The sequence below is a fragment of the Typopeltis vanoorti genome, chromosome 5 (genome assembly GCF_054136105.1).
Source record: "Typopeltis vanoorti isolate ZY-2024b chromosome 5, IOZ_Tvanoo_1.0, whole genome shotgun sequence".
Taxonomy (NCBI): domain Eukaryota; kingdom Metazoa; phylum Arthropoda; class Arachnida; order Uropygi; family Thelyphonidae; genus Typopeltis; species Typopeltis vanoorti.
In genome coordinates, this window is record NC_143553.1 from 82,525,166 (window position 1) to 82,539,690 (window position 14,525).

At 34.4% G+C, this 14,525-nt stretch overlaps 1 protein-coding gene across 1 annotated transcript in view; it reads right to left on the reverse strand.

Annotated features, from left to right (window-relative positions):
- The window catches only part of LOC150106600 (uncharacterized), a 468,912-nt gene that overhangs the window by 329,319 nt on the left and 125,068 nt on the right, over positions 1–14,525 (reverse strand). The window contains exons 4-6 of the mRNA XM_090393439.1: positions 5,714–5,785; positions 1,953–2,090; positions 157–300 (exon numbers count right to left, since the gene is read on the reverse strand). Coding sequence (XP_090249565.1) covers positions 157–300; positions 1,953–2,090; positions 5,714–5,785 — 354 coding nt within the window. The remainder of the gene's footprint in view (positions 1–156; positions 301–1,952; positions 2,091–5,713; positions 5,786–14,525) is intronic.

A 14,525-nucleotide genomic window follows, 5' to 3' on the forward strand; every position in this document is an offset into this window, starting at 1 on the left:
CTGAGTGAATAATGGTTAGTGTGGATCTCTCATGATGAGTCTTTTGACTCCATGGTGATCCCCATATAATAAATAGTAATTATTATTATTATTAAAATATTATTAAAATTATTATTATTTTAAGAAACTTTAAAGACATTGAAAAATCTAACTTACAAATGTTTTAAACCTTTCAGGAGATGAAACAGGCCATTTGGAATTTTAGTTATTTTATTCTTATTAAGTTTAAGAGTTTCCAGAGAGTTCAGTCCATCAAATAATCCCCTTTCAAGATTAACCAAGTGGTTGCTGCTGAGAGATCTGAAAATTTACAGAGATATCTAATTGAAACAAAAGCAAAAGGATAAAATATATAAATCTTATAAACAGTTGTAGATCTAAGCTGATATATATCTATTCTATATGAAAAAAGTAAACATCATCACAAATTAAAAAACTTCTATGGTATTGAAGGTGTTTGGGTTGCAGAATTTAGGGTACAGGTGGAAGAGAGAGGGGACATGACAGAAACTTGTAAGTTACTCAAGGGATTAACACAGAAGAAAAAAATGTTCAATACATAACGAGTAGAGATAACAAGGGGTCACTCTTGGAAGTTGTGTTTACTCCTGTATTTAAGAAAATCATATCATATAAATTTACATTGCAAAAGGGAACTCTGGTTTATACTGCAGTTCCTGGAAGTACCTGCATAAATGAAAGTGTTGTAAATGACACTTATATAATCAGTCAATGAGATATATTCAAAACCCATAAAAATTCTCTTCTCCTCAAGTTACTTTTCCATCTATTTTAGCCCAAGAGAATACATCAGAATATTCAACCTCATCCACAATACATTTGAAATGCTCTGAAAATTCAGTGCTTTCAGCTTCCTCTGTAACTTTAACACTGTGAATCTGGTATGAAATGCTACATTGCTTATGTTTTGTTTAGAGTAGAAAACATATCTAGGTCTAATAATTAACTAACTTTATTTAGTTAATTATCAGACCTAGATTTGAAATTAGACCAATATTTTACCTTGGTCATTGGCACAGTCCATTCTGTGGAAAAATGAATTAATGAACATCAATACTACAATGATAATGTGAAAGCTCAAAGTCTGATCTGGCACGGCATAGTATTAACACTAAACACAGTATCTGGTGGGATGAAGCTTGTCTTCTCCATAAAACAGTTACAAATATGAATGCCTTTTCAAAGAAAATTGTAAAGCCATTTTACATTGGCTTAACCTGAATCGGAACAACTGTCTCTCTCTTCCCCAAAAGTCTGGGAAATTCTCATTTTATGTAAACATCAAAAATAGTTTTAATATTTATTAATATTATTTTCTAGATTGCAACACCATTTTTAATTGGTAAATCGATGCAAATCAAAGAATAATTCCTATTCTCTGATTTGCTTGCTGTTTCTAAACACTAATGATATACTGTTATTTTCGGTACAAAATATCTGTACTTTCATTCAAGTTTATTACTGTGATCAATTTGTATTTTGGGGGGGGGGGGATAACCTCAATGGAGTCAATAGACTCATCGTGGGAAGCCCACTCAACCAGCAACACGTCTATCATAATGAACTTTGAAGTTACACGGAATTCAGAATGCCTTCTGGCAATGCATTCCACTCATCCCACATACAGGCAAATTGGCTTTCAGAACACACACACACACACACACAATTTTCAGACAAAAAACACTGTTGATGGTGATGGGCAGTAGATGACATTGATGGTAGCTGTGTGCAGTAGGAGAATTAAGTAGTAGTGGAGATGGTAGATGTGTGTAGTGGATTGGAATGCCCTTCCATAATGAGTCCTTGGAGGTGTCACGTAATAATAATAAAGTAATATTGAATTTTCGTATTCATGATATACACAACATGAATATGAGGAAAAATAATAATCGATGAGAGCAAGAGAAAGGAAAAGGAAACAGGGTACTTACAAATGTTGCAACTTTGTAGAATTATCAAAAATCCCAACAGGAATACTGACTAGTTGATTATAGCTGAGATCCAAAGTCTGAAGATTAGGAAAATATTCTAGAGCTGAAGAATTAATCAAAGAAACTTCATTCTGTTGGCTAAAATGATATGAACAATTAGACAGTGAACATAGTGCTTTTTTTTCTGGGGGAAGGGAGAGGGAGATGCATCCATATTTTTTAAATAAATTATATGAAAATTTATAGTCAAAAAGAATTAGCAGTTCTGTCAACAACTGCACTGATGTGATTCTTAAAACTCTCCAACAACCTTACACTCTTTAAACATCAAAGACTTGGAATTACATGACACACAAAATTAAATTCTTAGCCTATGAAGCCATTAAAAGAAAGCTCCCTGTTACTGCAAAGTACACACTTCATATCTGCATTTCTAAAGTTTATGCAAACTGTTCCATAGGGAAAAAAAACATTTAATGCACAATATAAATTTCATTATTTTTCAAAGAAAAAAAAAAAAAAGAAAAGAAAAAAAAGTCACTGCCACTTAGAACTGAAACAAATACACAAACCTTTCAAACAGTTCAAAATTTAAGTTGTCATGTCAAACTTTCCAGGTATGTGTGTGTGTGTGTGTATATATATATATAAAAAGTTCAATTTCCTTTTTGTGGTGGTAAATTTTCCAATTTATATTAATGAACACAAAATTAATTAAGATAAATCAATATACACATATATCTATATAGTGTCATTACCAACACCAAGTTTTAACATAAAGATGCGCACAAGTTCACACGGAGAGAAAACACAAGAAATATAAAAAGCCTCACTGACTATATTATTGTTGATAGTGATCATCAAGCTGGCTCAAGAGTGTACAGAGAATTTCAAGTTGGAGGTGACTGTTACTTAGTACTAAGCAGGATAAAAAATTTTCAATGGATATCACATTGAAAAGAGCAGTACGTAAGAAAGTTTTAAAAAGAATTAAAGTTGAGCAGCTTTTACAGATAAATTGTAGATTTGATTATACAAACATTAGCAAACTCTGAAGAAGACATTGATTGATTTAGATATGTGGTGAAGTTCTCTGCAAGGATAAAAAAATAAGAACACCATGGACAAAAGAAGTTAAAGAAGTAGTCCTAAAAAAAGAAGAAATCATATCTATCAAAAGGTCCCAGCAAATAAGTCAGCAGATGCCCTAAAAGAATACAGAGAAAAATGTAAGTGAGCTAAGCTATGTGTAAAAGTAGCTAAACAAAATTCATGGGAAGACTTGGGTAAGAGTACGGAATATAAATATCAGGAAAGTGGCAAAATATTCTAGAAGCTACTGAAAAAACTTAGAAATGGAGGAAAGTGTACTGTAAAAGGAATCAAAGATGATAAAGGTGGCACGAAAACTGAAGATAAGGATATCCTACATGTCCGGAGTAATTACTTTGAATGACTGCTTTACGAACCAAGCAGTGACAGAAATATACTAGAAAATTTTCAAGAGGAATGCAAAGAGGAGTACATATTAATACTTGAGGTAGAAAAAGCCATCAAAAACTTGAAATGTGGAAAGGTAGCTGGAGTAGATGATATATGACCAGAAATGCTTAAGTATCGAGGTATAAAAGTTCTGCATGCCATACTTGCATTCTTACCCTGCAGTGTCTTATGCCATGGCACAGATTTAAGCTTTTTCCTAAGCTTATCATAATCACCTGCCTTGTAGTTCCACATATACTTTTTCTTGAAAGAATATTTCTCATGTTTTACAATCTCCCAAGTCAAGGAGAAATTATCACTTTTTGCCAACTGGAGGCAATGTGGCCATGTTGGTTATGGATAGCTCTTCTGACCCTATCACCAGGTTCAATACTCTCACCCTCCTAGTCTCCCTCCATCACATGTGCCCCAAGTAATTATCTCTGAGTAGGTGTATAAATTCCATTTCCTTCCTGCTATTTGATGTTCCTTCCAGTCTATATCTCCATAGTTGAAGTCCCCCGTAATAATCACTTGACCTACACTCATTGTACTAATTTGTTGATTCATGTCTTCCAGATCATCCGTGGTCTTGCTGGCTTTGATCTCTCACCAGACTGCTTCAAATGAACAGCCACTCTCCCACCTAGCTCTTATTCTTTTTGGCTGCAATTCATCTGCTATGATCAGCAGCAGTACCCATTTCCCCCATCCTCTCTTCTCTATTTTTCCTGAAAATACTAATCCTTCACATTCTATACCTGTAGCTACATCATATGCTGTTGCATCCAATGCCAAAAACTCCTCATTCCTGATACTTGTGTCATTTGTATACAGAAACTGCAGCATCCTTTTAGGTCCCCCATCACCTTTACTTCCTGAATTGGACTACCCTATTCAATATTTTTGCTTGAAAGACTAGATTCTGCACTTGGTCATTCTCATACTCACTCACATCATGGCCTTCACCCAAACTCACCTTCTTCCACCCTAATTGCTTAAGTTTTCCTGAATTTTTGGTTCAGCATGCTCGATGACCAAAGCTCTTTCTAGACACCTAACACCAAACCATTTAGATGAAGTCCATCAGCATCATACAAATCCTTCTTCCCTTCAAAAACACACACACACCACAGATCCACAAATCCTACATCATTCCTTCGGCACAACCTATTATAGACTCATTAGCTAGCAATGCCATCCTCTGCAGTTTGCCTCTATCATAGCATGGTAGAAGACTTACAATCTTCATCTTCTCGCTCTTCAGTTTTGCCTCTTCTAACAACTCCTTTACATCCTCTCTCATATAATACTTCTCGCCTCTGAAATCATTTGTGCCAACCAAGACAATCATTTCCTTTGATTTACCTTTTTTGCATCTGGATGACGTGTTCCCCAAACAAAAAATTAATTTTTGCTTGGGAAACATGGTTTTGTCATACCCCTGATCACTGAGTTTCCATATATAATTTTCTCCTCAACTTGTTTTTCTTGTTTGTTCGCTCAGTCTTTATTATTACTTCGGACCACCTGCTTCCTTCTCTTTTCAGCCCTACTAATCCCTAGTCCCTTCTGCAATTTTTGTGTGAAGGATAACATTCAAGTACACTATTTCTTTATCAATGATCATTTCATTCTCCTCTATTTTCATAGCTGCACATTCAACATTAATAACATCATTTTCCATCCTACCATCGGTACTGTCCACTCTATTAACATTTGCTTTATTCTCATCACCTAATGGGTACTCACACTCTCTCTCTAGTTTCAATTTCTTTCCACATATCCTTGACTTTTCTTGACAAATACATTTCACACTGCAATGAACAAAATTGCAAATTCAAAGACTGGTGGCAAAGACATGGTCTTTGCCACCAGTGCTTTAGCACACATTGGTGCCATACCAAATGTAATATAATATTTTAAAAAAATAAAAAATAAAAAAATAATAAAAAAATAAAAAATACAAAGTTTACTTACAAACTAAACAGCCCATTCAATCACACGCTCGTTTAAAATAAAAACTACAGTAAGTTAACCTAATATTATCAACTAAAATATGAAAAAGTTACTTATCCTTCAGGAGTGATAAATCCACTATACACATGCACCATACAATTGGTGATAACATTTCATTCACTGCTCAAGAGACCCACAGAACAGTTTATGCAGAGATTAACCTATTTTGTGTTATATACAAGCATAATTCCAACATTAACTTATAACTAATGTAATATTAAAAGAGATAATGCTAAATTTTAAAAATATGCTCTACTCACACTGACAAAATGATGAGAGAAGACTGAAAACCAAGGTGAGGCAATTCAGTGAGATGATTGTGCTTAAGATTTCTGGAAATAATTAAAATGAAAAGTTATGCACTGTTAAAATTTATAAGTCTGTAGTATTTACAATAAAAGAATACAGTAAATAATACAGCAAAAGAATAAAAAAGAATACAGTATACAACAATAGAATACAGTATTTACAATAAAAGAATGATCACCTTTTTAATATCAAGATAATTGGGATAGATAGTATGTATTCAAATACTTATTGAGTAACCTTCAAATGTTTCTTATTAACAGTCAGTCCTTCAGGATTAAATGGTACATCGATTTCATAGTGAGAAAATAGAAAAAGTGTGAAAATAAGCAGATTTATTCCTCAATATATATATATAATTGTAAAACAATATTTTCCTATTTTTCTACTCATAATGGTATGTTATTTGTGTTTGTTTGTGTGTGTGTAAGGAGGAAATAAATGTAAATATACATATACAGCAGCTTGTTATTTTTATTGCATATACTTTCAGTAATGGAGTTAAGGTTAAAATTCCTAACAGAAACATATTGGTAGAACAATTTTGACTAATAAAACATGGTTATTTCCACATTTCTTAATAAGAAACATTTGAAGGTTACTCAATAAGTATTTGAATACATACTATCTATCCCAGATATCTTGATATTAAAAAGATAATTAATGGTTGGTACACAAAAACATACAGATGCTATGTAAGACATTACTTTTTTTGTCAAGAAGTTAGCATGTATATTAGGAAAACACTCCCTCTTACCCCGCCCCCACACACACAAATGCATACATACATATACACACACATCAAGTTCATCAAGTGAGCAGGGGGGGGGAGCATATATATGCATACAGTTAACTGTAGCAGTGAAAGTGCTTGTGAAAATACATATGAATGAGAACATGGCTTTCACACATTTTCATAAGCATCAATTGCAGTCAATGAATACTGCTTTGAAGGTGGGCTAGCAGGTCTCACATGGAGGTGGCAGGATTTTTCCCTCTCAGAAAATCAGGAATTTCATTCCACAAAACAAGCAAACTGCCAAAAAAAAAAAAAAAGAACACACGAAATTTACGCATAATACATTCGCCTTGTAACCTTAGTTGCTTTGGTCATAAATCGAAAACAACCTGTTGCCTCATGTAAATATCTGATCATAGGTAACCAGGACTGTTTGCATAACAAATATTAAGAGTTAACAAATATTAAAAATTCACTGAAAATGTTATTAACTAGAAAACTGAAACGATATTGCATTGATACCGATATATGAAAAGTAAATGCAGTGCAAGATAAATTTCACAAAATATAGTTTTTTTATGTATTATTTATTTAGATTTTAATTAGATTTTCATAATATTTTTATTTTTATACATTGAAAGTAATATTTTATTGATCGGTGAGTTTTCTAATCTCTGTTTCATCTTAAAAAGTTGTAAATATTGTTTCTTACTTAGATACTACAGGTTCTGCTGATGGAATATTAATATTTACAAAACTGGAATAGGGCAGTTTAGGGAGAAAGAGCACATTATTTAAGAATATTTATTCTGCAAACCATTCGCTTTTCTCTTCTGCACAGTTAGACACTCATCAGTTATTGAATACACATGCAGAATGCACAATCCTGCATAGTAAAGACAACTTGTATGCTGCTATCGTTTACAGAGCTAGTTTAAGATCATAGGTGCAATTTTGAGTAATTATATTAAAGTATAATAAAATTACATAAATCCTATCATGATTATGTAAATCAGCATAAGCTAAATTACCATCTGTGGCTGCGTTACTAGTCTTTACCTTTTCCTCCAATAGTAATATTTTATGACACTAAGAAATTTAAAATGTTATATTTAGCCCTCTTTACTAAAAATATATCTATCTATACACAGCCATAAAGGAATAAATAACATTTTCGACTATACTTTCGAACAAGACGCAAGCAAGCGTAAAGTAAAAAAGGTTTCTATTTAGCAACAATGCATCATGCACAGTGGCAACAATGCATTCAGCGGCAACCTCCCTCAGCAGTCTGCACATGTCTTCAACAGTTCCTCTGTTGATTTTGTGTTTGAGAAATAGGTTATTTGTGTATTTATTGTTAAATATTTTGTGATATTTTGCGCAACATGGCCCCTACACACCCAATCAAAAAACTCAGTGAAGAATCACAGGAAAAGAGGCAAGCAATTGATCTTGAAATGAAGTTGCAAGTTATAAAGCAACATGAAGCTGGTAAGCCAGTCAATATGATTGCACGACTTCGGATGGTCTCATTCTAAAGTGATGACAATTTTGAAAAATAAGGATAAAATCGTAGTGGCTGTGAAAGGATCTGCTTCCATTAAATCGATAATAGTGAAAAAGCAATGAAAAGGTCCTATCGGTGATATGGAAAAGCTACTTGCAACATGGATAAAGGATCTTAACCAAAAGCACATACCCCGTAGGACTATGACCATAACTGCTAAGGCACTAAGTCTCTTCAACACGTTGAAGGAGAAAGCAGGACCTGATTACGACTATGAATTCAACGCTTCTTCTGGTTAGTTCATGAGATTTCAACAGCGTTTTGCTGCTTAAATCTCATGAACTCATAATGTGAAAATGTATAGTGAATCTGCAAGTGCTGATGAGAAGGCTGCCTGGAAAAATTGGATAAAATTATTGAGGAGGAAAATTATTTGCCACAGCAAATATTTAATATGGATGAGACCTCCCTTGTTTTGAAACAATGTCTGAGCGGACATTCATCCACCAAAAGCTAAAATCTATGCCTGGTTTCAAAGCTCTTAAAGACCATATTACGATTCTGTTAGGGAGTAATGTGGCTGGATATAAAATGAAAGCATTTGTGATATGGCACAGTGAGAACCCATGAGCCTTCAAAAACATTAGGAAGCATACTCTTCTAGTTCATTATCGAAGCAATAAGAAGTCGTGGATGGCTCAAAAATTGTTTGAGGATGTCTTAACTGTTATGCGAGTCAAACGGAAAGCTATTGTGTGAAAGAAAATGTAGAATTTAAAATTTTAATTCTAGATAATGCTCCAGGTCATCCGTCTTATATCTATGATCTTCGCCAAGTTCATGGTCATGTTTCTCTCTCCAAACACTACTTCATTGATCCAACCATGGATCGGGGAATTCTTGAAGTGTTTAAGGCTTATTATCTCACAAGTCATTTCTGCCAGTGAAGGAAGGGAAGAAACTATTATGCAATTCTGGAAAGCATTCAATATTTATCATTCCACTAAAAATATTGCTGTGGTTTGGGATGAAGTGACCTCTCAATGTATAATGGCATATGGAAAAGACATTCAAAAGGTTTGTGCACGATTTTGGAAGTTTTGAAAAAAAAAATGAAGACCTTAGTAAATTGAATGAAGAAATAGTGGACCTAGCAAACAATCTGAATCTCTAAGCAAATGATGACAGCATACTTCAACTCATAGAAAGTGCTCCTGAAGAGTTGACCAACGAAGAATTTGTTGAACTGGAGGAAAAACGTGTTGCAGAAGGGGAAGAACGAGAAAAGGAAGAGGGGAAAAGAGAAACGAGAAGAGGTAGTTAAACAATTTACAGTGAAGGGTCTTGCAGAAATGCTAGTTAGCGAAGTTCTCAAAATGACTGAAGACAATTACCAGAATGTTGAACACTACTTATTAGTAGAAATGAAAGTACATGATGCATTTGCTTTCTATAAACAAATTTATGAAAAAAAGAAGAAGAGGAATAAGCAAAGCACATGGGACATTTTCATCAAAACAAAACAAAGGTTACACCAGAATAGCCACAGCCACCTGGTCCTTCACATAGGGAAGGTGATGAAGATATGTGATTGTCGAGGAAGATTTGGGCGATTATTGGGTGATATCCTGTTTTATAGTGACAGCAATGCACAGTACAATTTTATAAGTTTAAAAAATTAAAATGACAGTATACTTATTACGGTAAAGTCCCTAACCCCTATAACTCTGTTGATTTAATGTATCGACTTATGTCCTGCCGGATGGAATGGAACCTGGACATAAGTCGAGGGATTACTGTAATATATATATGATATATAGGGGGATGATATACATCTTCTTCTTCAACCTTCTGGTTTTGTCCACTGCTGGACGAAGATCTCCCCCATGATTTTCCAGATCACTCTGTTTTCTGCCTCTCCAATCCATCTCACTCCTGCAATTTGTTCCAGTTCATCTCTCCACCTTCTTCTGGGTCTTCCTCTTTATCTTGCTCCATCCATTGGTCTTCACTCTGTTGTTTTTCTAGTTCATCTCCCATCACTGCATCGGCAATATGGCCAGCCCATCTCCATTTAGCCTGTTTAATGTATTTTACAATATCCATGACACCTGTTCGAGATCTTATCCAGATATTTGTCTTCCTATCTCTTAATGTTATTTTTAGCATACTTCTTTCCATGTGATGTTGTGTTGTTCTCAGCTTTTTGTTTAGGGCTTCTGTTAAAGTCCATGTTTCTCCTCCATACGTTAGGACAGGAAGCGTACACTGGTCGAAAGCTTTCCTTTTTAGACTCAGGGATGTCTCTTCTGAGTATGTCTCTCATTTTCCCATAAGCCATCCATCCAAGGTGAATTCTTCATTCAATCTCTTTTCTTTGGCACTCCTCAAAGGATAACAATTGGCCCAAATATACATATGAAGTAACTTGTTCTATTTCATGGTTTTCAACTTTGATAGTTCTATGGTTTATGTATTTATTCATTTGTTTTTTTTCTAATTGTTTTTAATCCAATTACTCTGGAGGCTTCATTTAGCTGATTTAGCCTTTCTTCCAGATCTTCAAGATTATTTGCTATTAGGACAATATCATCTGCAAATTTCAGATGATGCAGCCTTTCTCCATTTATGTTTATTCCTTTTGTTTCCCAGTCAAGACTTCTAAAGACCTCCTCTAGTGCAGTTATAAATAATTTGGGAGATTTGGTGTCACTTTGCCGGATGCCTTTTTGCATTGGGAACTTTTCACTCTTTTTATATAATTTAATTACAGAAGTTGCATTATTGTAAATATGTTTTAGTGTTTCAATATATGGTTTCTCAGTTCCCTGGGTTACAAGTGCGTTTAGTGTTGCAGATGCTTTAACTGAATCAAATGCTTTTTCATAGTCTATATAGGCCAGACATAAGGGTTTATTGTATTCAATTGATTTTTCAATGAGCTGTCTTAATTTGCAAATATGGTCCAAAGTATTGTAATTCTTCCTAATTCCAGCTTGCTCACAGGATTGCATTCCCTCTAGTTTAGATTTTATTCTATTATTTATAATTTTTGTGAAAACTTTATATATGATGGGGAGTAGACTTATAGGTCTGTAGTTTTTAATTTCTTCCTTATTGCCCTTTTTAGAAATTAATATTAGAAGTGAATTGTTCCAATTTTTTGGAATTTTTCTCTGTTTTAAGCATTTATTGAAGAGTTTACTCAACTGTTTGATAACAGGGCTTCCTCCCAGTTTTAAGAAGTCTACCACAATTCCATCTTCTCCTGGGGCCTTTCTATTCTTCATTTCCTGCAGTGCCATTTCCACTTCACCTTATAAGATCTCAGGGGCATCATGTTCTTCCTCACCCGAGTTATTCATAGAGGATTCTCGGATGTCCCGGTCTTTGTCTTCATAGAGTTCAATATAAAATTCCTTAATTCTTTTGATTATTGCATCTCTATTTTTTATCAGTTTATCATTTTTTCCTCTTACAGCAGCTATTTCTTTGTTCCAACTGATAATGTTCGTCTTAGGACCTTCATATTACTATTGTTTTCTATTGTTTCTTTAATTTTCCTAGTATTATACGATCTAAGTTCATATTTCATCCTTTTACGTATAGTTTTACAAATTTCCGTATATTCTATTTTATTGGTGTCATTCAAATCTCTTTTCATATCTCTTCTTTTCTTCATCAGATCTAAGGTTTCCTGTCTTAGTTTTTCCTGTCCTTGGTGCCTTTTTATACCTCCTATTTCTAGTGCACAATTCAAGATAGATTTTGTTAATATTTCATTAGCATCATTGATGGTAGTAGCTGTGTTTAACTTTTTTAGTTCATTTTTGAGTGATTCTCTTATAACAGCTTCTATTGTGGTAGAGATTTCGTAGATTCACTAAATTGGACTTTTTTCTTATGAGCTTATTCCATTCCAATTTTTTGTTGATCCATACTTTTGCCCTTACTAGTCTGTGGTCACTTCCTGTGTTAAATCTATTAAGCACTTCGGTATTATTTATTATATATCTTCTGTTGGAGAGGATGAAGTCTATTTCATTATAAGTTTGTCCATTTGATATATATACCGGGTGATTATAAAATAACGTGTTCAGAGCCCTCTAGCGAGTAATGTATTGGACGAAACACACCAATATTCGGCAGATGTACACAGTGGAACATGGGGATTCGATTTAACGAGACAAAAAATAGTACCAAAAGTCGCCAACAGGGGAAATTTTGGAGCTGTTTACTGAGTAAAATGCATTAATTTGCATTATCGCATTTCTTGTAAGCGATCATGCAATAAAAGGAAAGCCTCTGAGATTTCTTATCATTCATAGACGAACTGCTTTTCGATGCCTCTTACCTTACGTGAGCGTGCTTTGTTAGTCAAACTTTATTATCAGCGGAACAATAATGCCAGTGCTTGTCTTCATGATTTTCGGGGTATGAAAAATTTACGAAAAGGAATGATTAGCGTAACAAACTTGCAAAAACTGATTCGCGATTTGAAACTACTGGAACTCTAGCAGTGCAGGTAGGCAGGGGACGCAAACCAATCAATCACCAACAAGTTGAACAAGTTGCAACTGCTATTGTGGAACAGGAGATGACGAATGTGCAGGATACCAGCAGTGCATGAGCAATATCCCAGCAAACGGGTATCGCATACACAACGGTGTGGAAAATCCTACATCAGATGTTGAAGTTTTACCCCTATAATATCAGTCATGTTCAAGAATTGCACCTTGGTGATGCGACCACACGAATCGACTTATCTTTTAAATTCTTAGCGCGCATGGAAGTGGATGATGCATGGCCGTGGCAGATTTTATGGAGTGACAAAGCGCACTTTTATTTGAACGGCGATATTAACACACGCAACTGTCGCATTTGGGCTGCAACTAATCCACACATGTGTCTGCAGATGCCTATCCACTCACCCAAAGTCACAGTGTGGTGCAGATTTATGGCATCTTTTATTCATCGGTCCATACTTTTACGAGGAAAATCGCCAAAATGGACCAGTGACCTGTTTCGTCAATGCTAACAGGTATGCCAATATGCTACAGAACTTTGTGGTTCCACAACTGCAGCAAAGAGGATGTCTCGATTCGACCATCTTCATGCAGGATGGTGCACCACCCCACATCGGACTTCAGGTACAGCATGTTTTGCGACAACATTTCTCTGACAGAAGAATCATTACTCGTGTATTTCAAATGCCATGGCCACCGAGATCACCTGATCTCAATCGACTTTTGGCTGTGGGGATTTCTTAAAAGCATTGTGTATCAAGGACATGTACCCAATATTCCAACTTTGAAAGATCGAATAACATTACACGTGAGACAAATCAATTCTGATATGTTGCGAGCCACTGTGGAAAATGTCGTGCACCACATGCACCTGGAACATCAGAATGGTGGTCATATTGAACCTCATTTGTAATTAACAATAAACGTCATGAAATTGATGTGTGCTGTCTCTCATTTGCCATATAGTCATTCATTAGTCACACCAACTAAACTTAATTTGGAAGCGGCAAAATTTTCCCTGTCTGCGACTTTTGGTACTATTTTTTTTTTCAAATTTGTACGAAAAAATTTGGTACTATTTTTTAAATCGAATCCCCATGTTCCACTGTGTACGTCTACCGAATATTGGTGTGTTTCATCCAATACATTACTCGCTAGAGTGCTCTGAATACTTGACGTTATTTTATAATTACCCGGTATATATATAGATATATAGATAGATAGATAGAGATAGATGTGTGATCTTTTCAGCTTCTACTGCTTCCTTGTGATAATTTTCTAGTAATGTATCTTGTAATATATCTTCTCTACTAATGGTTCTCTATTATATTATTATTTCTACTCTATCTATTATTACTTTATCCTTCTATATCCTTTATTAACTCTACTCTGCGGATTAATATTTTTTTTGATACCAGGAAAACTCTGGAAATTTATTTAGATTTTATCGACTGTGCCACCGGTATTCTCCTTACGGTATTAGATATAATTTACACTTCTAGTAGAGTATATTCTGAAACTATCCTAAAGCTTAATTAAACAGTCGCTGCTAATATTTAATTCCTTCACACACAGGTCCAGTATTTTTTTTGGAAACAGTGCATTGCATAAAGATCAGGTGGCACACTTTGTAAACAAAATAAACATGTTTATTTAAACTAAACTGTAATCATACTATATCATACAATAAAAAGGAGTTCTCTCTTCTCTACTGTAATCATAAAATTTCAGCAATTAAATATGTACAGAGTCATGCAACATAATATATAGACACTCAAAGAAAACTATCAGCCGTTCTCATTTCTAGGATTATCATGCTCTATAATTTATAACAAGCATTTCCAACTATCCTTTCTTTTAGGCTTACACGATGATCCAAATACATTTTGGAAAATTATGGAGACAACTACCGTGTTTGAGTAAAACTTTAGTTTAATATAAACTAAAATTCACTTTCGACATTTCACCTTTATATCAAGGTCATCTTCTGG